Source organism: Ctenopharyngodon idella, chromosome 11 (genome assembly GCF_019924925.1).
Source record: "Ctenopharyngodon idella isolate HZGC_01 chromosome 11, HZGC01, whole genome shotgun sequence".
Lineage (NCBI taxonomy): Eukaryota > Metazoa > Chordata > Actinopteri > Cypriniformes > Xenocyprididae > Ctenopharyngodon > Ctenopharyngodon idella.
In genome coordinates this window covers 11,239,594-11,265,905 of record NC_067230.1, presented here as the reverse complement: position 1 = coordinate 11,265,905, position 26,312 = coordinate 11,239,594, and the positions used below count along the sequence as shown (strand labels likewise).

Sequence of the window (26,312 nt, the reverse complement as noted above, 5' to 3'; positions counted from 1 at the left end):
AAAAGTCTGACTTTTTTAAAAAATTATTATTATTGTTCGTGCTTACGTGTTACACACTGTTACACTTCCGCCTGTTGTTGAATTAAACTGTTTATTATTGTAATTCTGCATTCGTCTACCTTCATCCGTGACAGCGAGTTTATATCACCCAATTCTGAGAAAAAAAGTCAGAATTGCAAGATGTAAACTCGCAATTGCAAGAAAAATAGTCAGAATTGTGAGATAATATGTTGCAATTACCTTTTTTATTTTTTATTCAGTGGTGGAAACAAGCTTCCATATGCAAGCACCCCTGGTAGGCAGAAATTTCTATTCTAGCCCTTTAATAAGCTGATTTCGTTTCTCTGTTTACGATCAGATCATTTTAAGCAGCTAAACTCCAGGAAAGTTTTCAGTCCAATGATCCAGTAAGCAAATTCATTCAAACAATCAGTCCAAAATAGTACTAATGTAAAGAAAACCAGGCTGATTACATAATCAGAGATGGCAGAGAGAATAGAGACTCACGTTGCATTTTCAGTGAATTATTCATTCCAGTGTGTGCTTCCCTTTAAAACACGAGCTCTGTCATATTCTGTGATTGTTTCCGAAGAGCGTGAGCCTTCACGCATCACGCTGTGTGAAATACAGAATGAATGGAACACCGCTGTATAGCCAGATGATACATTTCTCGGCTGGATAAAGCAAACCAGCATCTTTCTAATAATGTTTTGTTGGATGAGGATTGCAATCAAGGTAAAGATGATTGCAGTGACGTACAGGAATCGTACAGTAAGCACACGTGAGTCCATTATATTGATGTGCAAACAAACCATGTATGACAAACCTCTCAATGCACTGATCGCACATTGTATTTATGCACAGATGCATTTCAGTACATTCATGTTGTTTCCACACACATTCAGGATAATGTTTGGATTTGTCATTTGTATGTCAAATACTATTATATTATATTATATTATATTATATTATATTATATGGATTCCTTAATATCACTTGGTTATTTGGTGTCCTTTTGGAGTCTTCAAGTGTCCTTATTTGAAAAGACAATTAAACTTATCCTGAAAAAAGCTTTCAGAAAATACAGTTTTGTGTGAATCAACCTTCAATTTGATGATTTACTTTGCTGGATATAGCAAATGATGATAAAAAAAAAAAATGAATGTGTTAAACAAGATAACTGGTGTATGCTTAATTTCATGATAAGAGTGCGACTAATCGTGATGAAAAAATTAATCTATTGATAGCCCTAATATAATATAGGAATTACTCGTGATGGATCCCCCTTTTTTACATTTGAGCCCCTGAGAAACTTTCTGGACATCCTTTTATACATTTGATTGATTATAATAACTAATGTACTTGAAGTGTTCACCAAGCACTAGGAAAATATCAGGGAGGGGAAAGCCGCTGTGTACAAGCGGAGCACCCGACCACTTGCCCGCAGCTTACCTGCTCATACCTGACAACACATGGGATGAAACTGGCTCAACCTGTAGACTGTAAAATTTCGCAAAGGAATTAAGTGTCACCTAGCAGATGCAGATGTCTGTTAGAGAGGCACTGTTGTCTAACACTCCTCGTGGAGTGCGTTTAAACTCCGAAGGTTCATGGAATGGCCATCCTCTATTTGGAGACCTTTCCCTTCTGCTGTCCTCAAAACAGACAAAGAGCTGCTCAGCGCATCTAAAGCTCTGCATGCGATTCAAGTAAATATAGGTCTGGCTGGGTCTGCCTCGTCTCGGGACAGTGCTTGCAAGTTCACCACTTGGTCCCTGAACCTGGTAGTGGAAACTTTGGGCATGTAGCCCAGCCTGGGTCTCAGAATTATATGAGAGTATGGTAGATCGAACTCAAGGCACCTTTCGCTGACAGAGAACGCATGCAGGTACCCAACTCTATTGATGGAAGTGAGTGCGGTCATGAGCATCATCTTCAATGAGAGGGCTCTCAGCTCGACTGACTACAGTGGTTTAAAACGAGCTCACTTAGGCTCAGCAAGACTACAGAGACTACTGAACGCAACACACAGTTTGAATGCTGAATGGAGAATGACAGACAGCCGCAGCGGATAGAAGAGTTTACATGATTGATCAATCACGTAAACTCTTCTCTCCGCTGCGGCTGTCTGTCATTCTCCATTCAGCATTCAATTCTGTTATGACTCTCTCCAAGATGATTCAATGTTCCTATTATTATACTTCATCTGTAGATCAAGATGGTTTTTCATAAAAGGACATTATCTTGCTGGAGTTTATTGCTGTTTCTCAATCATGTCATCTTTCTACCGGGTGTCTGTTAGATCTCAACAATGGAGTAGAGAGCCCTATGAATTGTTCTTCATGCGCACAGTAACTGAAATTTAAAAGCTTCAAAGGGCTCTACACGATCCCATCCAAGAAATTCTTATCTAACGAAACGATCGGTCATTTTCTAAAAAAAAAATTATATAAAAATTAAATACTTTTTAACCAGAAATGGTCATCTTGCACTAGCTCTGCGATGCGATCATCACGTTGGAAAGGTCACGCGTGACGTAGGTGGAAGTACAGAGCGAACGTTTTGAAGTTGGAGAAGAAAATGATGCAACCCCCCACCCAAATAAATAAATAAATAAATAAATAAATAAATCCCTGAAAATTTGTGTGGCACACTTGAGCACGAAACATGATTTTTTTTTTTTTTTTCTTAATAAGTCAGGACACTAAAAACAGAGCTGAAATATGGAACTGTCCAGTAAAATGGGACGTCTGGCCACCCTACTTCTCAGTGAATCATGGTTACAGTCGTAATCAAAGACATTCTGAAAATTCAAAATGGCGGAAAAATTTTCATGACAGAAAATAATTTCATAGGGTGCAGTTGATTCGTCCTGAGCCAAGGAATCATAGGGAAAAAATTGTTCTTAGCCTTTATAGTTATTAGCATAAACATGAGTGAAAATTTGGACAGTTAGTAGCACTAGAGGGATTGATTTAGAGACTCTAAATTTGCTGCGGTTAATGACCTGTGGCTAGATGACTAAAAAATGCATACTGTAGGATTTTTCAATAGTCTCTCTCTCTCTCTCTCTCTCTCTCTCTCTCTCTCACACACACTCACTCACTCACTCACTCACTGTACAGTTGTACAGTGAGCACATCTGCACTACAATGAAAACAAACATTCCAGAGCCTGAGCTATGATGTCAATTTCAAAGAAAGACAGCTCTCATATTCAGATAATTTTACCTAACATAAAGTTGCACCAAACTCTCCACAGAGTCACAATGCTTTACTTCCTTTAACCTGCATTATTGAACAGTATGAATATGCCTACAAATTTAGAGAGCTTTCAAGTAATGACAGGTTCAGCACATTCACAGTATGTCTATGTCACTATAACAATCTCATTTGTAGTTTTATGAGGCAAAGTGTACAATTAAACATAACGTCTCAGGTTACGCATGTAACCATGGTTCCCTGAGAACAGGGAACGAGACATTGCGTCAGAGCGCTAGGGGAACCGCCTCCGTGGGAACCGGTGTCTGAAACACATATCCAATCTCTGCAATATCATATTGACTGGTGACAGCCCATGACGTCATAATGATGCAACCTGAAAGTATATAAGGGGCGCCCAGATAACATGTCTTCCACTTATCGTCTGAAGGGACTGTATGCAGGCAGGCCCCGAGGCATGGCAAAGAGACGCAGTGTCTCGTTCCCTGTTCTCAGGGAACCATGGATATATGCGTAACCTGAGACGTTCCCTTTTGAAACGGAACTCGCGTTGCGTCAGAGCGCTAGGGGAACGATATACCCATGCCGCCATGCTGAGTGGAGTGCATGCTAACGTATGGCAGTGACAGCTGTCAGAATCAGGCAAATTCAAATGAAACGCCAGACCCACTCACCCTACGGGTCACAACTCGGCTGTCAGTGACCGAGCTCCCAGCGGTCAAAGCCTCAGCTATAGGCCTCAAAAGCGGCCTCCATATTCTACATATGAAGGCCTGCCAAGGCCGCACAAAGGCCTGGAACCAACATCCAGACAGAGCTGCCGATCGGATCCCGATGTCAGAGAAAAATGGATTCAGTTTATTTTTACATTTCACTGTGGATTATTTGGTAATTCAATCGCAATATCAATGCAGGGTTTGCAAACAGACTTTTCGATATGGATTCGACAGCAACTCCACAAAAGTGTTAGTAACAGTATGCAATCTAATGCCTGATCTGTGATCAGTGATATCTGATGTGTAATTATTCAAGTTCAGGCAGATTTTCTTTATCCCAAAATAGTTTAATACTGTTTATGCATCAGTAAATCAAGCCAGTGACTAAACAATCAACTTCACATTGTTTCTCTTAGTAGCATGAAAAAAATGTGATTTTTAAATTGTGATTAAATTGAAAGTGAAAGTGATCAAAGTATGCTCCCTTTACAATGGCTGAAGCTGTCAATTACACAGCACAAGTTTATCTGGACACTTGCCAAAACTGCCGTTATAATGAATAATGCTTTTACACTGCACAATGAAGCTCTTAGGCTAACGTTACTGTATTTACATTATGTTTGCTGTTAGTTGTGGTGAAAGCATTTCATGAGTGCAGGAATTGAGTTACAATGATGAGATCACTGCATTCATGCAATAAACAGACTGTCTGTCATCTGCTCAATGCTCATCACTGCAACCTTCCATGTGATGGGAAAATATCTAAATATAAGGCTATAATCAACACTTTTCAGGATTCATTCATCTCAACAGTTGTAATAGTAAAAATGTAGTAAAAGTATCTGAGAGGGTTCCACATGTAATACATATTTCAAATGCAAAGATGTCAGCCAATCACAGCAGTGGGCGTTTACATCGAAGTCTCACAGCAGACACGCCCCTTCAAAAAGAGCGTTCAACCCAGAGGGCTAAAATCAGGAAAGAAAAATGCCTTTTATTTCTAAATTATGACATTTTATGATGTAAAAATCATACTAACATTATGGCCCGGTTTCACAGACAGGGCTTAGACTAAGCCAGGATTAGGCATTAGTTCAATTAGGGCATTTAAGTAGCTTTTATAAACGTACCCTAGAAAAAAACATTACTGGTGTGCTTTTTGAGACAAAACAATTACACTGACACATTTTAAGATATGTCAGTGCAAGTTGCTTTCAGTTAAAACAGCTCAAACATGCATTTTAGTCTAGGACTAGCTTAAGCCTTGTCTGTGAAACCGGGGGTATAAGTGCACCTCAGGAAACATTATAAAATAATTTAAAAAAATCCACTTCATGACCCCTTTAACCCCTTAAGTCCGAAGTGTCCCACCGGCAGAACACTCATTCCTTCCCGATTTCAGGGCCGCCTGACATTGTTTGGCTTGGGTTGAGCATCGCTCCTCTGAGCTCTTGATTTATGGAGTTTATTTCTCAGAGTTTGCCTCCTCTCTATCGAGAGTTTTTTATTAGAGGCTGAGTTTTAAGCCCCAGGCAGATCTATGCTTATGTGTGGCCTTATAGGCCCACAGCTATAGCTGGCCTAGGCTAGAACTAGGGTTTAGGTTATATACTGAAGCATTTCACCCCATTGTTACTATCCCTGTCAGGTGAGTGTAGTTCCTAGTTCTGGCCTCTTCTTATCAGAGTTGTCAGGCCAAGGCCCATTACCCCTTTGGTGTAGGTGCAAGATAGATAGCAGCTAAGGTAGCAGATTATTGCTAAGTCTCCCTGGTGCCGTTGTCTCAGGTGGTAGGCCACTTATCACTATGTGAATAAGAAACTGTTAGTGTATGCTGTGGCCCCACTTCCCTAGAGCTTTTCATTCTATACTTTGTCTTAGTCTTTTCCCCTGAGCCCCTTGAATTAGGATTCAAGCTTGAGCGAAACGGTGTTAGCTTTCTTTAAGCTCCTGTTTCCTAGGGTTCAGTACAGATGTTTCTGTTTTTGGTGAAAAGTACCCACCCTAGAAATATGTTTCAGGGTAGTATGAATGAAAAGTAAAGCATTCCCCTGTTTCTCAGGGTTGTTAATGCTCTAGTTCTATTTTCTACACAATGTGAGCTCAATAACTCTATTGCTACCACAGGTTAGCACCTGTATTTCTGTAGTAGTAGGCCTTTTTCTTGCCTCCTTCAGAGCATGGTGACTAAGTTTGTATTCCCCTTGCTAATAAGGGTAAAAAGTGTTTTTACTGAGTATATTGCCTGTTGGAATGCATAAGCTCAGGTTGAGTTTTGTTTAAGTGAACCTCGCTATTCAGTTTGTTTCTTATGTAGCTCCCTTTAGAGTTTGAACACTGCCACAAGATGTTGCCTGTGTTGTTTGGAGTAGAAGGCTTTGTTTGGGCCTCCTTCAGAGGACAATAGCTTGTTGTATCACAAGATTTGTTGGTAGATGTTTAGTTAGAGTTTTGCTCACTTAGAACTAGCACTGCCACAGGTTTATGTAAGCGAATCCCCCACAACTGGGTGTTTTTTAGCAGATTAAGCATGTAGTTTTCACATGTACTGTATGGCCTTTGCAAGGCTGCTGTGATATATTCTACATTGTGTAAAATTACTTCATGTTGCAGGCCCTTTGGGAGCTTCCATGATTTTGTGCCTACAGTATTATCTGTTAGGTTGAGCCCAGTACTCCCCTCGTTTAGAGGGTTGTTCTGCAGATAGTACCTAGGTCCCTAAGTCTGGTCAGTGGTTGAAGGCCTCTCTGAGGCCTCCCTGTTGAAGATCAGCCCCTAGGGTGGTTGTACTCCCCTTATTTGGGTCCCTTTAGAGTGCATAGCCTCCTCAGTGCAAATAATCAAGCGCTGAGTAGATCCTAGGATTGAGCAGAGTTTTACTCCCCTCATTGGTAAGGGTAAAAAGCGTTAAGCTAAGTCCTGCTTTCCAGGATGCCCATCTCTACGATCTGGTCTGAGTTGGTTACTGCCTCTTTGCAGTCCCTCTTACCGGATATCTTCTCTGAAGAAAATGATTTGAGACTCAAATCAAGTCTTAGTCGTTGGCCAAGACTAGGTTTCTTTAATTAGACCAGGTCGGCCTCCCTGGTGGCAATCAGGGTTGACTATGTTCCCCTGACAAGTGACTTGCTAGGGTTCCTTCGGGCCCCCTGGCTACATTCCCTTAGAGGTACCCTCTTTTCTTCGAAAAGAAGCTTGGTCCCAGAAGCCTTTGAGCGGCCTTGGTAGGCCTACTTTGGAAGGCCTCTTTGAGGCTTATAGCTTGGGCTATTGGCCATAGGGAATGCTGTCACTGACAGCCTATGTATGACCCGTAGGGGGAGTGGTTCTGGCATTTCAGTTGAAACTGCTAGTTCTTACGTTTGTCTAGCCATTTTTTGGCATGCACTCCCATCAAGCATGGCGGCGTGGGTATATCGTTCCCCATAGCGTGTCAAATGCAGTGTTGAGTTCCCTTTCGAAAGGGAACGTCTCAGGTTACGTATGTAACCATGGTTCCCTGTAGGGGTGAAACAGTTCTCGGTAAAAAATCAAACTGTACCGTTCTGCACACTCGGTTCGGCACGCACTTGCACCACGGTTCATCTCATATCTGACGACGCATACGCATCTATAATATGGTTTGCAGAAAATAAATAAAACAGACAGAGTTAGGCTAATGTATGTTTCTATCGATGGATACGCATTCTGGCTTCCCCCTAAACTTTGTTCAGTGCGAGTGCCGTATGCTCTATATGACCAGTCATTTACGCCGCCATCACCCGGGTGTTGACGAAAGAGAACTTGCACAAGCTCTGTGAGAAGATTTGCGCACTCATCCGATCCGAAGCACGCATGCGGAAGCACGTGTACAGCGCGCAAATATTGAGGTCTCTTTCAAGTCTTGTTCTTGAACGGACAAATTCACACAAAATTATGTCAACATGCCTGTCTTGGCGAGTATCCTAGCAAGCATAGTCGGTTATGTCTTACGTGAACTTATACACTCGAGAAAGAATGCATGTGTTCATTATCAGTGTACTGATCTGTGTATTATGTCTTAAAGAGACAACAGCCCTTGTATTCCTGCTGTCTGAATGTGTTTTTAATGTTAATCAAACAACAAAAGACAAGGAAATCACTCATTGCTTATGACTGAATAGTAACTTAAAAATTAATAATGATTGATCTTTATTTAATTTATACAGTGAAGATTACATGCAATGTTGTTTTACATTTTATTAGCTACTTTATTCAATTTCTGTACCTGAAAACTGGATACATGAAAAACCTGAAAAGCTTTATTTATTTGTATCTTTGCTTTACTGTATTTATTTGTGCCGTTTGATTATTTGTTCTTATGTTCTTTATTTTTGAGAGTAGTAATTTTTTACCGGAACATAGCACATACCGAACCGTACTGAAACCGTGAGCCTAAAACCGTGATACAAACCCGAACCGTGAGTAATCTGAACCGTTGCACCCCTAGTTCCCTGAGAACAGGGAACGAGACACTGCGTTACCTGCCATACATCGGGGTTGCCTGCTGAACAGTCCCTTTAGACGATAAGGTACTGACTGCTTCTCTAGGTGCTCCTTTTATACTTCCGGTTCGCGTCTATTATGACGTCATAGGCTGTACTTTATTCAATTTCTGTACCTGAAAACTGGATACATGAAAAACCTGAAAAGCTTTATTTATTTGTATTTTTGCTTTACTGTATTTATTTGTGCCGTTTGATTATTTGTTCTTATGTTCTTTATTTTTATTTGACAGTAGTAGTAAAGACAACTGTTTGTCTGTGAACATAGAAGTTTGTTGGTGTTTGTTGGCATTTGTTGGAGAAGTATGCAATAGAATTTAGCTAATGTTAACTAGCTAGCGAAGCAAAAACAAGTTGGTCTTTGTTTACGTCCTTGATGCAACCAAAAAATAGCAACATAATACATTTAAAAGACATGTACAAAAAAAAACGTACTTACAGTTACTAAACAGCAGCTTCTGCTTTTAAAGTGGGAACTGCTTCATCTTTCAGTAATAGCCTTGGTGCAAATCCAGCATTGAACTCGTGTAGATTCTGGAAGCTGTCACATCCAGTGTAGACAATATCACTGATTATAATGGGTTCTATTATCTTTTGACGCGTCGCGGCGCGCATCCAGTGTAGACATCTCTTCTGCTTCCATAATGCCACGTGACATGGCCTCGCCCACTTTGTTGCGTGTTCCCGTGGGCAGCGTTTATGTTAATTGCAGGGTTTATGATGTCACCAACCCAGGAAAAAGCTTGCTGTAGTCCAAACCAGCCATTTCTATAGGCATTAAACTGCCATAACTTTAAAAGACAATATCTCCGTTTGCATTGAACTTTCAGCGCTGTAACTTTGCAGATACTGTTTATGCTCAAGCAGCAACATTACAAAAGTTAAAAGTGAAATCGCAATGAACCACCCCTTTAATAAAAATATGCATAGAGAGACCTTATTTTCAAGTAAAGTATGGATTTTAGAAACACACCAATGCTGTAGTATGACATCTGCAATTAACATCCACCAACCATTCATAAATAACTATCAGAATATTTATTTACCAAAGTAAAAAAAACTAGTTGTGCATTTCCTGAAGAAAATACCAGTGCTTACAAGGAAGCAAAAATCAGAGCTGTACTGCCACTGTCAAGACATCTTGTTTTCTGTTGGTTGCACAAAAATCAACACAATGTATAGTGTTAAAGGGTTCACCCAAAAATGAAATTTCTGTCATTAAGTTCCCACCCTCTTGTCATTCCACACTCTTAAGACCTTTGTTCGTCTTCGGAACACAAATTAAGATGTTTTTGCAAAAACAAAACAAAAATAACGACTTTATTCAACAATTTGAACTGTTGTCATACGTAGTGAACTCAGTTCAGGCTTCCTAGTTTACGTCCGAACGCCAACTCAGTATTGGCTGAAGCTGAACAGGTGAGCAGCACGGCGCATGCATGTCATGCTGACACAGGATCCGGCCAATAATGAGCCGGCATTCAGACGTAAACAAGGAAGCCTGCACTAAGTTCACTACGAATGACAGCGGTTCAAATTGTTGAATAATGTCGTTATTTTTGTTTTGTTTTTGTGCACAAAAAGTATTCTCGTCGCTTCATATAACATTAAGGTTGAACCACTGTAGTCACATTGACTATTTTAACCATGTTTTTAACTACCTTTCTGGACGTTAAAAGGTACAATGACGTTGCTGCCTATGTGTGGATCAGATACCCTTGGATTTCATCAAAAATATCTTAATTTGTGTTCCGAAGATGAACGAAGGTCTTACAGGTTTGGAACGACATGAGGGTGAGTAATTAATGACAGAAATTTCATTTTTGGGTGAATTAACCTTTTAAGGTGGCTATATGCAACAATAACAAGACTACTCAAAATCCAATATGAAAATACTGATAGTATAAGACAGCAGACCCACTGCAATTCAGTATGCAATTATTAAAAAACAACAACAACAACAACAAAACATGTATATAGGGTACAGTGGGGCTAAAGGCAGGCACACTGGGGTAAAAGGTGCATTTGACTTTATTCTCCTTCAAACCACTAGATGGCAAAAAATTCACCTCAGCACTTTTCTTAACAATCGATTTTGACAAAGCATGTGGAAATTTTGGCTGATTCTTGACGTGATCACGGAAAGCAAAGCAAAGTTGATAATGTGCTAACTTGATCTAATATTTATGTTTTTTAAAATGTTGTAGATTATGTAGCAAATGAGAATCGATAAAATTGACTATATTTTCAGACAAAGGTCTTGTTAATGTTTTTCAGTTTTGTTCAAGGTAATTAAAGCATCGTTTTTTTAATAAAGGAAGAATATGTAAAAGTAAGGTATTTGTGGTAAAAAAAAAAAAAAAGCACAATAATTAACATAATAAGTTGCTGGCTGATTTTTCCGTTTGTTGACATGACACGGTTAGATTCAGATGGTAAATATCTTATATTAAGTGGGATGTCCACCTTAGAGATAATCACCATATTTATAATGAAACCATCATATTTAAAAATATGATATTAATCATAACATGATATGAATATCCTAGTTGTTGTTAATTAATAAATAAATTAATGTGGGATCTCCTTTAATGCTTTCAGAATGTTTACTTTTTTAAAGTAATTTTGTTTCTGTATATTTAAAATGAACCTATTTAATGACTATATTTATTGAACAAAAATAAATTTAAAATGAACCAAATATAAATTATTTTTCAAAATATACAGAAAAGACAAACTCTAAAGTGATTGTTTTGAGCAAGTATTACCTTAAATATTATTCAAAACATATTACTGTAGCTAAAGTATTTGTATAAATACTTTGTGCCTTTTGCCCCATGCTGGTGGTGAGCCTTTTACCCCACACACAGGGTAAAAGGCACAAAAAAAACAAAAAAAAAAAAAAACACACTCATACATTTATGAGATTTTTAAATAAAACAAACCACTTTTATGATTTCTTTTTACAGAAAATCTGTTGCTCCATCAATGTTCAATAAAAACATACAGTATATATTTTTTTTCTGCAATCATACACTATATGAGTAGTGGCGCATTTTTCTTAAAGGGAACCCCTGGTATTAAGACTTGTTTTGCTTAATAAGAGAACAAAGACGTAGATCTTTAGGAAGTTTTATTCATCAACATCCTTAACAACTTCCCATTCTTTTCTCCTCTTATCGTTAGTAAAGCAGTGAAGACTTGCATCGCTTCTCTTGGTGCCCATCGACTGAAAATTACAAACAAAAGCTGCACAATGTGGCATCGTATATTATATTCCGAGTTGTGAGCGGTAAAAATAGCAATAGGGTAGTGTCAGTAGCTCACTGAGTGCAACCATTTGAAGTCATCAACATAGCATCTGCATAGCAACATTTGCATCTAAACAAAATAGCGCCCCCATTGTCAAAATATGTCATGGATTTTTTAAATAACGTAAATCTTTCATGGGTTTTCTACTACATATTTCAGTAAGAGACATCATTTACGTCATATTAAGCCATACAAGTCTTAATACCAGGGGTTCCCTTTAAGATGTGCCTTTAGCCCCGTTGTAACTTTCAAACAATTAATTAAACGTTTTGTCAACAAACACAGCCATACTGTATATGGCAATAAACAGAACAGTTAACTGCAGTTTAAAAAGAATCAAAATATGCTATCTGTTGTGAGAAGAAGAAAAAACAGCAGGCATGTTGTCTTGTTTCAACAACTGCAGTGTAATTAGTGCTGGCATCCTTGGTATGACATATTGCTGTGACATTAAACTAGAGGGGCAGAGGTTATGCCTTCTTAACACAAAATGTTTACATACAGTCTTTGATGACAGCACTCACTGTCTATCTTTCCTTGTTACATTCCACATTTGTGTGTTTTGTAACAAGACCTAAATACACCAATATTTATTAACTACCTAAATAACGATAATAAGGCTCAGAAACTCCAGAGGCTCAGAAACTTTATAGTTCAAGTTGTTTTTCAGTCTTATGGCAGAGGTCTGTAGGAACACGCCTGACTGAACTTGCAACTCCCTGGGGTGTTTTTAACTGTTTGGGAAGAAGATGCCACATGCAGTGTTGTTATAAACACTAATTTGTATGCACGTATCGCTATGTCTGTGAGCTTGTAAATCTGCTAGATACGCTGCATAGGCAGGTGCAAGAAATGTGTTTTTGACAGCCACGCAAGGGCAGAAAACACACGTCAACTATGCAAATTTTATGACTGGAAAACGTAATTTGGGCTGACAGTCAAACAAAATCTATCTATCCAAAGATAGCATAAGAGCCTGCATGACATAACGTTCATGAGTAGGGATACTCATGAAAGAGGTCAGACATTCATTTTCAATGAGCGACAGAGACTGTTGGTCTGGCTATTAGCTGAGTAGAGCTTAATTTTATGCAAATTAGCAGTACATCAAATTAGATGTAGTGACAAGCAATTGGACGACAGTGAATACTTTGGCCTGATTTTAAAGGAGCAAATGTTTCAGTGTAGTGGAGCAATTTTGACAATGGGACAGCCCTAGAAATGGCCAACTCCCTGGCCAGGACAACTACATGAATAGGGAGTTAAAGAGTTAAAAAGGGAGTTGTTCAAGGAATGTCCTGAAACTTTGCCCCTGGACTTGTGCATGCGTTGAGCCATCATTCAGTCTCAACAGTCTTTATTCAAAGATGCCGCTTGCTGGTTCAACCTGAATGTTTAATACAGTTGTCATTAAAGACCAGTATATTTCAATTCCGCATGACTTTTATGAGTGTTCTTTTTAATGAATTGTCCACATCTTGTACACAGTGTGCTTGACATAAACTTTGTCATCAGCAGGGTCCATGGGGATTGTTCACTCCTTGTGCAGCCCAAATTTTATAGCCTCATACACATACACTTATTTGAACATGTTGCATGTGTGGAACTGACTATAGCCTACTAATTGGTGGGTGCACTAGGTGGCAAACAGACTAAGCTGTTACTGAATTAACCTGACTCAGTCACCTAACTGCAAATTTTAACACTTTAAATATTATTGTTATTATTATTATCATCAGATATGTATTTCTCAAAAACACTAAGGAACCATAATTCATAATTGATGCACACAATCAAAATTAAAAAAATGAAATAGCAAAAGAGAATATTAAAAGACTAGAACATCAGATAACCAAATATCCTACTCATTACATGAGACATTCAAGCAAATTACATCAGAACCTGCTACGGTTGTATTTGAATTTGATCTGTAATAGTCATTTCAACAGTACAATCGATATGAAAGCATGACATAACTGCGATCGCTTTCTCTTTCATGCATCAGTCAGTGGATTCACTGACAATGTCTGCGTACTTTCATGACGGCATTGTCACTGATTATTCCCAGCTATTGCTTCAGTATTGTCCTTTCCTCAGTTTCACCATCTGTATACATTACATTTACGATGCAATTGGCTTTAATGTCCAAAAGGCTCTATAGATCTTACGCATGCATGAAGGTTTTTTTGTAATCCGTAAGCGCACTAAAGCAGAAACAAGGAATCGTATTGTAGTAGCCTATGCAGCAGTGTTGCGCATGACTTAAGTATTTGCTTTCACATAACCTTTTTGTAGCTGATGTGTCTACTCTACTGCAAAATAGTACTAATCAAAATTTACAAATGCACGGCCGTTTCGATTAATTGTACATTGAATTACAGCACGCTGACACGCAGCCTGTCACTCACCTGAGCAGCCAAGCGCTCGTCCAGGTGGATCATGAAGGTTTCAGAGTTATGAAGTGCAAGCACTCGATGCGATCCGGTCCCGCCCAGATCCCGTCGACTGTTTCTCGGTAAGGTAGCCTACCAAATGCTACAGTGACTAAGAGCAACAGAGCACGGGTGAAGGGAGGGACATCACTGAGAGGGTTATAGAGAGTCCGAGAGATCAACGTGTGTTTACAACATATCACTGGGGAAATAAGTTTTGTTTGTTTGTTTTAATTACTGAATGCACAACTTTCTGTGCGCAGTCAGTTGAGATTTGTCTCGCACCAAATCCGCCCCTTAGCACAATTAACTGACTACTACCTTTTAAACAAAACACTAACGATATTTGTTCAATATTTGTGGTGGCCACTGCAATAATTTGGTTTGTGCGATATCCACCTTATTTTTTAAAGTAATAGCGGGTGCGTCCATTTGCAAATATGTCTGGCTTTTAGTGTCATGCTTCTAGTTATTTTTATCTGTACAAAGCAGCTCGTTATGTTGCTTGATATTGCAAACTGACATTTCTTACCATATTATTTTAATATATTGTCATAATAAACACCTAATTTACCTGTAGTGCTAATGAATCAGTCTCGCACATTCACAGAATAAGGTGGATAAACAGCAATGAAGCAGGTATCAGTCAAGCAAAGTCTATTTATGGTCGAAGGCATAGATATATAAACATAGATGCCTCATTAGTGGCTGTTTCTATGGGCCACTATATGCCGTTCCCCATATTGGAACGGTCAAAACACTGGTGTCGTGAACACTCAAGAGCAAGTTGACTATACGTCTGCAACCGTAGTTAGACGCATGTATGAATATCTATATCTGTAATAGACTTTAGCAGATGATTTTGCTAAACTAACACAATACAACAGTCGTCAGTAACACGACGTTAAAAAATTACCATAGTATGAAAAATTGTAATATTGAGTTATTACATATAAAAACACAAACCAACACATTCTCACATGTGAAAGGTTATCCCATTTCTTCGGGGATTTAAATCTTGGCGGTTTCACAACCAGAAGCTATACACAATGTTGTGGCATCATTGATAGCTAGCTTACTGTGAGTGATGACGCACTGACCGTTCCAAGATGGTGGGCGTGCTGAGGTGTCTGGAGCAGTCGAATGTGGAATCTACGTATACATATCTATGGTGGCAAGTTTACATTTAGCACACTTTTAACGTGTTATCTAACTGGTAAAACGTTTGTAAACACTGTTAAACCGTGTGCAGGCTGTGCCAAGAATGGGGCGAGGCCCCCCTCAGTCAATTCGTCATCACTTTCTGCAGTCCAGGGTTACTTCCTGCAGGGCCCCTTAAAAGCACAGTTTTACTTGCACCAGTTGCACCACCCTAAGGACAGCCATGCGTGTGTATAATATTGTAATAATGTAAGAAAACATAGTTTTTAAATGGGTCATGAGCTGGATTTTTTTATTTTAATTTATAATGTTTTCTGAGGTCCACTTATAAGGTTATCAAGATTTTTACATCAAAAAACACCAAGCTATTTTCTGTCCTGTTTTTGACCCTGTCTTTCAAACACTCCATTTTGATAGGCATGCTGCATTCAAGGCTTGGGAGTAATCACTGGCCACGTTCACACAGAAACAGAATACGGTTTTAAGTCCTGTATTTGAGTCCTTAATATGGTTACGTTCACGCACAGTATGGTTATTTACGGGAGTGACAACCGCATTCTATAACCAAACTCAGTCTCGCACCCATAAATTTTAAGGACTCACAACCGCATTCTCGGAAAATTTGCACTGTGTGAACGGAACCGGACTGGACAACTAGTTGTCACATCATACAGTGCAAGAGAGCAGCTATGCTAAGGGGTTTCGTGTGTGTGTGTGGTTTCACTCTCGGGAACTTACAGCGAGGGTGATATGAGCTGTGTGTCATCTAAAGGTTTTAGATCCAGACAGTCACTGTTCTCCATCGGAGCAGCTCCCATCAGTTTTGTGTTCTATGCGCAACTCAAATGCCGTGTCGCAAAGGACGCGAGACGCAAAGGATGTGAGACATGAGTGCAAAGGTTAAAGCTGTCCGGCTAGTGCATGTTTACTTTGAAGCTGCTGTTGGTTAATGAAGATTTGATGGATGAACTCACGGCTCAATAGGACTCTGACGTGTCAAAAGTGATCATTTTTTCAGTTTTATGGATGTCACCATCTTTGATATTACTTTGGTCACTGTCGCTATGGTTACTGGTAAGAGAATATGGGCTTGACTCTCGTTGCACATTCATACAGACAGTATTAGAGACACTGCTGTAAGTTGCTTTGATTGGGTAACAGTTTTGCATATTAAAATAAATTAAACTAATTTTCAACATCCCCACCATTACAAGTGTGGAATTGTATTGAAAATGTCCATGCTGAAAAATATCTCATTACATAGTTGAAACATTTGCCAACATTGTGAAACATTTATGCGTATTACATATGCAATAAGTCTTTGTGGCAAACAAAGTTTAAGTACTTATATGTACCACAGTTTTAATTGACAAAGGATGAATTACAGTGTTGACAAATAGAATTATGAATGAATGCACCACTATTTGTCACACTGTTCTTACAGGCTATTAGTTTATCCTTTTCGATAAAGTGAAAAACATATACATTGTAATTTGCAGTGTCATGTTTTAAATAAAATAAAATGTGTTGTAGTGTAATTACTGATGACAAAAGAGATGTCGCTCACCGAAGCTTTTATTCAGGATTACAGCAAATGGCTTAGGTCAGCCATAACAAAAGCAGCATTCTCTATGTGCTTTCTTCCGTATCTGATAATCCAATGCAGTAACCTCATAAACGCCGAAGCAAAAGAAAAGAACAGTAAATGACAGCTCTCGAGCTGTGGTTAGAGAAGCATAGTTTCTTATGACATGTGGACTTAATAAATCGTTATCTTGAGCAAAATAAGCAAGCTGACATTAAGTACAATGTAACAACGCGTCAATTCTACGCGGACCGCAAGCGCTGTGATTGGTCTGCTAGAACCCCTCCCTCAGGTCAAAAAACTGGCGTGGAGCAATCGGAGAAGAGCGAGCGTTTCCAACTTCCATATGAATGAAAAAATGTTTTGTTTCAGGGGACACATACAGTCAAACTGCAACAAAAGTTTTTACCTATTTGCTGCTTCTCTGCCGCTTCTATTTGTAAGCTTCTCTGACAACGTACATGACAAGCTGCTTCTTCTTCGGCTTTTGCCTTGATCCTCAACATGACCGCGGACACTGCCTCCTAGTGGTCTGCATGCACGTTGACGCGGACAACGACGCAGAAGTATAAATGAAAACAGACGCATAGCCTGCGGTGCAGAAGTATAAATCAGCCTTATATCTTCACTTTGTGCTTTGAACTGCCGCGGTGCGCTGTGACTCCATGATGCTTTAAGCGCATCATTCTGCACACGGGATGCGCATAAGCGCTTTGTGCCGCTCTGTATGGGAGCTGTTCATATTATAATACTTTTGCGCAATGAAAGATTGTTAATATACAGAAGCCCTAAACGGCCATGGATTATTATTATTTTTTCTATCTTGTTTTCTCGACATAATTTTCTCGTGATCTCCAGATAACGAAAGTTGTTTTCTCGTGATCTCGAGATAACGAAAGTTGTTTTCTCGTGATCACGACTTAATTTTCTCGTCATCTCGAGATAACAAGTTGTTTTCTCATGATCACGACTTAATTTTCTCGTCATCTCGGCATAAGAGTTCTTTTTACAATGATTGATTCCGAAACACTGCCCCGGATTCTACTGTTGCTATAGAAACGAACAGATCGACGGATAAATCATGCGCTCTTATATCTTGTGGATATTTCAGCAAAATGTTTACTTCGCTTAATAATAAAGTTTACAATAAATAACTACATATAGGCTAATCAATCACTGTTCAATAAATATACGCTAAACATTTTATTTATGTAATTAACATGTTTAATAATCAACAGAGCATTCAACATCTCAAGTGCAGACGGAGTGCCTTCAGAAATAAGCCAGATTATTCTATAATTCTAAAAACTTTTAAAGCTGCTTGGATTAAACCCACTTTATTTTCCTCATTCGCTTGAAATAAAATTATATTACATAACGTGTTTGTTATTTTTATTCGTCATGTAGAATAGGCTGATATCATGTGCGTTAAACTGTCTTCCTCCTCCTAGCTCTTCCATTAAAAAGAGGTGCAATACTCCAGATTTCCAAAAAACAAAACTTTATTCCAGTTGATATAGGCTAAAAACAATCTTGTAAAAAAAACGATGCTGTTTGGGAAGAGTGTTTATGTGTATGTGTGTGGTTTCCTACAAAGAAATGTAGAAAATACATTAGGTTACACACTATCACTGAATTAAATGACATATGGCTATAAATCATATTTCTTATCAATATACACTGAGTGACATGAGGTAAACAAACACTGAAACTGCGATGATTAAAATGGCGTCTTAAAGATACACAATAAAATGCAAACAGAATACTATACAGTGACATCAAAATTAGTTTTAATAAGCAATAAGTTTAGTATCAGACTGAACTATTGGGGTAGTGAAACTGTGAGTCATGCATCTAGCAGCCAGAACGTAACGATAACAGATAAACTTTCAAGCAAAATAATCATATTCAAGCATTTAACAGTTAAGTTCCCTTTCGATACTTCACTCGTACTGCGTATGGGAAAGATCTCCTTTTTCCCCGTTACTGAAGCCTTTTTCAATAACACAGTGTAACTGCATCGTCATTGGTTCACTCATGGAAAGTTGTTGAACCAATGACGGCGCGGCATAGCTGCGCGGCCTATGGCGACAAAGCACGCGAAGAAGCCCGCCAAAAGGGGCGGGGCTTACGGCTATATAAGCAGGCATTTCGCCATAGGATTTCAGTTCTATCTCCTTCAGCGACGACAACGCATCTCTTTGCTGATCTCCAAGCTGAAGCCTTTGCCGCCTGGAAGAAGCTCTCGCCTAAACAAGCTCTCGCCGCCGTCGAAGAGGCTCCCGCAGCGGACTGAGCTGAGCTCGCCGGACGAAGACAGCGCCGGCGCCCTTGCAGACTGCCGCCTCGAGCGCTGCTCTCGAGCCGCCCGCATCCGGCGCGTCTAAATAGAGCAATTCCCGTGTTTTTTCGCAGCTCTAAAAGAGCTTTTTCCCGCGGCTCTCGCCGCTCTAAAAGAGCTTCCAGCGGCCCTCGCCGCTCTAAAAGAGCAACTCAAATGCCGTTTTCACGGCGGCGGCGTTGCTGCAAATGCCGCGCCACTCCTGTGGCACATGCAGAGCCCCTCTGCATGATGACGACGGGCACGGTGAGTGCGTCGGCTGCCTGGGCAAGTCCCACGTGGAGGCCGCGCTCACCAGGACCTCATGCGCTCACTGCGAGAGCATGCGTCTAGCCTCTCTGCACTCGCGGATCGCTTTCTTCACTGAAAGCGGTCCCGCCGCTCGCGCCCTCCCGTCTTCTTCCTCCCGTCTTCTTCCTCCCGCGAGTTGGCTAGGAAGAGTCAGCGGGGCAGAGCGGATCAGCGCCCGGAGTTGTGCGAGCTCACGTCGGCTCAGCCCCCGCGTGCCTCGCCCTCTCCCACTAGAGAGCAGTCCCCTGTCCTGTTCCGCCCTGAGCTGCGTCCCTCTGCAGATGTGAGCGACCTCGTCTCATTCGGCGGATCGGACGAAGAGCCGAGGTTATGGACGAGCTGACGAAGTCGTGGCGCGCTCCCTATTCTGCCCGCCTACGCACTACGCACCATTCAGCTCTCACCACTGTGGACGGCTCTGAAGAGAAGGGCTACGAGCACCTACCGCCTCTGCCCTGGCTGGCAGAGCCTACTCGTCCGCAGGCCAGGCTGCCTCAGCGCTGCACACCATGGCAATCTTCCAAGTGTTCCAAGCAAAGCTCCTCCGCTCTCTGGACGAGTCCAGCATTGATGCACCTGCCTTTCGTGACCTCCGCAGCGCCACCGACTTAGCCCTGCGTGCCACAAAGGCCACAGCCCAGGCCATTGGACGATCCATGGCCAGCCTGGTCGTGCTCGAGCGCCATTTGTGGCTCAACCTGACCGAGATAAAGGACCTGGACAAGACGGCCTTCTTGGACGCCTCGGTCTCTCCTTCCGGTCTCTTTGGGCCAGCGGTAGAGGGCTTCACGGAACGCTTCACCACAGCACAGAAGTCGTCCCAAGCCATGTGACACTTCCTGCCCAAGCGCTCCAGTTCTGCTTCTGCTTCCAGCTGCCCCAGGCCTGCGCCGGCTCAGCAGAGCAAGCCTGCACCCTCTACCTCTCAGGCAGCGCCTCCCAAGGAACAGCGCCAGCGTTCACGCCCCGCAAAGCGCTCCTCCTTCCTGAGATGTCAGGGACCCCGGCCTAAGATTTCGCTGGACCCGACGCCTTCTAAGTCTTCCTGATCTGCCAGGAAGGAAGAGGATGGGGCAAAGTCTCGCCGAGGCCGGACCACCCCAAAAGCTCCTTCGTTCAGTCTCCCCTCCGCCCCGTTTAGTTCCGGGCGTGGGAGATATGTTCAGTGTTGTGCTAACTGGGCCCACAAATGTTGTGTCCATGCAAAACACCGTTCTCACGGCAAACACAAAAAAATATTTTACCTCCTCAAAGAAAGAGCACACTTCTTCTTCCACTCTCTCCGGTGTACGGGCCCCCGACCGGCAGTCCGTCATCCGATGCCATTTAACCCCTTGTCACGCAGGCCGAGGCCTGGCAGGCCATCCCCGGGGTGTCAAGCTGTGTCCTGGGGACCATAAGTCGGGGCTACTCGCTTCAGTTCGCCCGAAGGCCCCCGTGCTTCAGCGGGGTGCTTCAGACTTCAGTAAACACGGATGACGTTCATGTCCTCCGAGCCGAAGTCACGACTCTACTGAGGAAAGGAGCTATAGAAATAGTCTCCCCCTCAGAGAGCGAGTCGGGGTTCTACAGCCGCTATTTCCTGGTCCCCAAGAAAGATGGCGGTCTCAGACCCATCCTAGATCTCAGACTCTTGAACCTCTCCCTCATGAGACGGAAGTTCAAGATGTTAACGCTGAAGCAGATCCTCGCGCAGATTTGCCCCGAGGACTGGTTCTGCTCACTGGACCTGAAAGATGCTTACTTTCACATCCAGATAGCCCCCCATCACAGGCGATTCTTGAGATTCGCATTCGAGGGCGTGGCTTACCAATATACAGTCCTTCCCTTCGGGCTGTCCCTAGCTCCTCGCACTTTTAGCAAGTGCATGAACGCGGCGCTTTCCCCACTGAGACAGATGGGAATCTGGGTTCTGAATTATCTTGACGACTGGCTCATTCTGGCCCAGTCGCGAGCCGAGCTAGAACATCACAGATCCGTGCTCCTCAGCCACTTGGAATGCCTGGGACTCAGGGTCAACTTTGCCAAGAGCTCACTGCTTCCCAGCCAACGTATCACGTTCCTGTGTGCAGTTTTCGACTCAGTCCGTATGACGGCGGTAGTCTCGCCAGAGCGCACCCTGGCCATTCAGCAGCTCGCGGCTTCAGTCAGGAACAAAGCCTACCTCCCTCTGAAGTTCTTCCAGAGGATGCTAGGGCTGATGGCTTCCGCCTTCCTGGTTTTGCAGCTCGGCCTCCTCCAGATGCGGCCTCTACAATACTGGTTGAAGTTTCGGGTCCCTCCTCACGCCTGGCGGCACGGCCGCCTGCGTCTCAGGGTCAATAAGGCCTGTTTGACAGCTCTGAAACCTTGGACGAACCCTGTATGGTTCAGTCATGGAGTACCCCTACAGGCGGTATCCAGAAGGACGGTGCTCTCGACAGATGCATCCAACACGGGTTGGGGCGCTCTTTGCGAGGGCAGACTGGCCTTTGGCTCGTGGTCTCGCGAGGAAAGCCATCTGCACATGTCAAGTCAAGTCAAGTCACCTTTATTTATATAGCGCTTTTTACAATGTAGATTGTGTCAAAGCAGCTTTACATTGATAACTGGTACATTATTTGGCTGCAAGTCAAACATCAGGTGTCCCCAACTAAGCAAGCCAGAGGCGACAGCGGCAAGGAACCCAAACTCCATCAGGTGACATCAGGTGGCAGACAAGTGGCAAATTGGTGTTAAAATGGAGAAAAAAACCTTGGGAGAAACCAGGCTTAGTCGGGGGGCCAGTTCTCCTCTGGCCAACAGGTTGCTATCATAAGTCCAATAGGATCGCAACATTAAAAGTATTTATTCCAGTTCCATCCAATTGAGGATCGTATTGAGGATCACGCCGGTATGGACGGTTGTTGAGGAACTGTGTCGTGGCTGTCGTGTCGATGAGGCCCTCACAGTGGATGATCTAGTTGACTCAATCTCTGCTGATATGTCAGGGCTGCGTTGTGGTCGTGTCAAGGTGCAGGTCCTTGGTCTCACCTGGATATGGCCCGGATCCGGTTGACTACGGTGAACCTCGGGATAAACAAAAAGACTAATGTTAGCGTAGATGCCATTCTTCTTCTGATGTAACGAGTACATCAGGTGTTATAGGAAGTGTTCCCGGCTCCGGCTGACCTAATTTATGCAGCCTAATAATCCTTTAACGGATTTGAAAATATAAATTGGTAATGTCTTATGTGTATGCCAGGTTAAAGAGATGCGTTTTTAGTCTAGATTTAAACTGACAGAGTGTGTCTGCTTCCCGAACAATGATAGGAAGATTGTTCCAGAGTTTAGGTGCCAAATAGAAGAAGGATCTACCACCTGCAGTTGATTTTGATATTCTAGGTATTATCAGCTGGCCTGAATTCTGAGATCGCAATAGACGTGAAGGACTATAATGAATTAGGAGCTCGCTCTGGTACTGGGGAGCTAAACCATTTAGTGCTTTGTAAGTAATTAGCAAGATTTTAAAATCTATACAATGTTTAACAGGAAGCCAATGCAGTGTTGACAGAACTGGGCTAATATGGTCATACTTCCTGGTTCTAGTAAGAACTCTAGCTGCTGCATTTTGTACGAGCTGTAGTTTATTTATCAGGCGAGCAGAACAACCACCCAGTAGAGCGTTACAGTAATCTAGCCTTGAGGTCATGAACGCATGAACTAACTGTTCTGCATTTTTCATTGAGAGCATATGTCGTAGTTTAGATATATTTTTAAGATGGAAGAATGCGGTTTTACAGATGCTAGTAACATGGCCTTCAAATGAAAGATTGGTATCAAAGAGCACACCCAGGTTCCTAACTGACGACGAAGACTTAACAGAGCAGCCATCAAGTGTTCGACAGTATTCTAGGTCATTACGTGAAGTTTTTGGTCCAAAAATTAGAATCTCTGTTTTTTCTGAATTTAGTAGTAGGAAATTACTGGTCATCCAATTTTTTATATCAGCTATGCATTCCGGTAATTTTGTGAATTGATAAGTTTCGTCAGGGCGCGAAGAAATATAGAGCTGAGTATCATCAGCGTAACAGTGAAAACTAACGCCATGCTTCCTAATGATATCTCCCAAGGGTAGCATGTACAGAGTGAACAGCAACGGTCCTAGTACTGAGCCTTGTGGTACTCCATATTGAACTTGTGATCGATATGACATGTCTTCGTTTACTACTACAAACTGATAACGGTCAGATAAGTATGATTTGAACCATGACAATGCAATTCCACTAATGCCAACATAATTTTCGAGTCTATTTAAAAGAATATTGTGATCAATAGTGTCAAATGCAGCACTAAGATCCAGTAACACTAATAGAGAGATACAACCACAATCTGATGATAAGAGCAAATCATTAGTAACTCTAATGAGAGCAGTCTCAGTACTATGGTACGGTCTAAATCCTGACTGGAAATCCTCACAGATACCATTTCTTTCTAAAAAGGAACATAGTTGTGATGATACTGCCTTTTCTAGTATTTTTGACAGAAAAGTGAGATTTGAGATCGGCCTGTAATTGACTAATTCTCTAGGATCAAGTTGTGGTTTTTTTAATAAGAGGTTTAATAATAGCCAGCTTAAAAGTTTTTGGTACGTATCCTAGTGATAAAGATGAATTGACGATATTAAGAAGAGGATCTATGACCTCTGGAAGCATTTCTTTCAATAGCTTAGTCGGTATAGGGTCTAACATACATGTTGTTGATTTTGATGATTTAACAAGTTTAGACAATTCTTCCTCTCCTAAAGCAGTAAATGAATTGAATTTTTCGTCAGGCACACTACAATGTCTGACACGATACTGTAGTAGACGGTTGCATGGTTATTATTTTTTCTCTAATATTATCAATCTTGCAAGTAAAGAAGTTCATAAAGTCATTACTGCTGTGCTCTTTGGAAACATCAGAAGTTGAAGCTTTATTTCTTGTTAATTTAGCCACTGTATCAAATAAATACCTAGGGTTGTGTTTATTTTCTTCTAAGAGTTTTGAAAAATAGGCAGATCTAGCAGATTTTAAGGCCTTTCTGTACTCAATCATTCTCTCTCTCGACGAAATACGAAATACTTCTAGTTTTGATTTCTTCCAGCTGCGCTCCATTTTTCTGGCTGCTAACTTTAGGGCCCGAGTGTGCTCATTGTACCATGGCATTGGATTAATTTCCTTAATCTTTTTTAAGCGCAAAGGAGCAACTGAGTCTAATGTGCTGGAAAAGACAGAGGCAATAGTTTCTGTTGCAACATCGAGGTCTTCTAAGCTGTCTGGTATGCTAAGGCGATGAAAATGATCAGGAAGATTATTTATAAAGCAATCTTTAGTGGTAGAAGTGATGGTTCTACCATAATTATGGCATGGAGGCAGTTTAGCCGCCTTGACTAAATGTAGTATACACGAGACTAGATAATGATCTGAGATGTCGTCACTCTGCTGCAGAATTTCAACAGCATCGATATCGATTCCATGTGACAATATTAGAAGTATGATTACGACAATGAGTGGGTCCTGACACATGTTGTCTAACACCAATAGAGTTTAGAATATCTGCAAATGTCAATCCTAATGCATCTTTTTTATTATCTACATGGATATTAAAATCACCAACAACAAGGACTTTATCTGAAGCTAGTACTGACTCTGATAGAAAGTCAGCAAATTCTTTGATAAAGTCTGTATTGTGTCCTGGTGGCCTGTATACAGTAGCCGGCACAAATGTCAACTTACATAATGTTACGTAAAGTACCATACTTTCGAAGGAATTATATTTGAAAGACTTTTGACTAATACTGTAAATATTACTATAGATTACAGCAACACCTCCCCCTTTGCCTTTTCTGACGAGCATTGAGTCGAAAAATCATAACCTTGAGGACTAGACTCATTTAAAGTAATGTAATCGTCCGGTTTTAGCCAAGTTTCTGTCAAACACAGCACATCTAGATTATTATCTTTGATAATATCATTAACAATAAGTGATTTTGAAGAAAGGGATCTAATATTTAACAACCCAAGTTTTATCGTTTGTTTAGCATTATTATCTCTATTTTTTATTTGTTGAACATCAATTAAATTTTTACCATTAAATGGGTTTGGAAGTTTTTTGTTTTTACTAATTCGGGGTACAGACACAGTCTCTATTTGATAATATCTAGGTGTAAGAGTTTCTATGTGTTGGGAATTATCTGACTTCTGTAACGTGAGGCAGCTAGCAGACGGTCTGTTTAGCCAGTCTGTCTGCTTCCTGACCTGGGCCGTAGTTTGTCATGTTTCAGCTCTAAGACTATGTGCCATATTACTAGACAGAAGAGCAGCACCATCCCGGGAGGGATGAATACCATCTCTTTTCAACAGGTCAGGTCTGCCCCAAAAACTTTTCCAATTGTCTATGAAACCTATATTATTTTGCGGACACCACTTAGACAGCCAGCCATTGAGTGATGATAATCTGCTAACTATCTCATCACTCCAACGAACAGGAAGGGGGCCAGAGCAAATTACTTCTCCTGACATTGTACTTGCGAGTTCACACACCTCTTTAATGTTAATTTTAGTGATCTCCGACTGGCGAAGTCGAACATCATTAGTGCCGACGTGAATAATAATCTCAGAGTATTTACGATTAGCATTAGCCAGCACTTTTAAATTTGCTTTGATGTCAGGTGCTCTGGCTCCCGGCAAACATGTGACTATGGTGGCTGGTGTCTCTATTTTCACGTTC

General features: G+C 41.2%; 1 protein-coding gene across 3 annotated transcripts in view; it reads right to left on the bottom strand.

Annotated features, from left to right (window-relative positions):
• Positions 1-14,357, bottom strand: part of LOC127522014 (band 4.1-like protein 1) — a 467,430-nt gene extending 453,073 nt beyond the window's left edge. The window contains exon 1 of one of the 3 annotated variants that reach the window (XM_051911522.1): positions 14,181-14,357. Coding sequence is in view for 1 of the 3 variants with exons in the window: in XM_051911524.1 (XP_051767484.1) it covers positions 14,181-14,213 (33 nt within the window). In the remaining 2 variants the exon portion in view is untranslated. The remainder of the gene's footprint in view (positions 1-14,180) is intronic. The other 2 variants (XM_051911524.1, XM_051911523.1) reach the window with 2 other exon arrangements.
• Between the last annotated feature and the right edge of the window lie 11,955 nt (positions 14,358-26,312).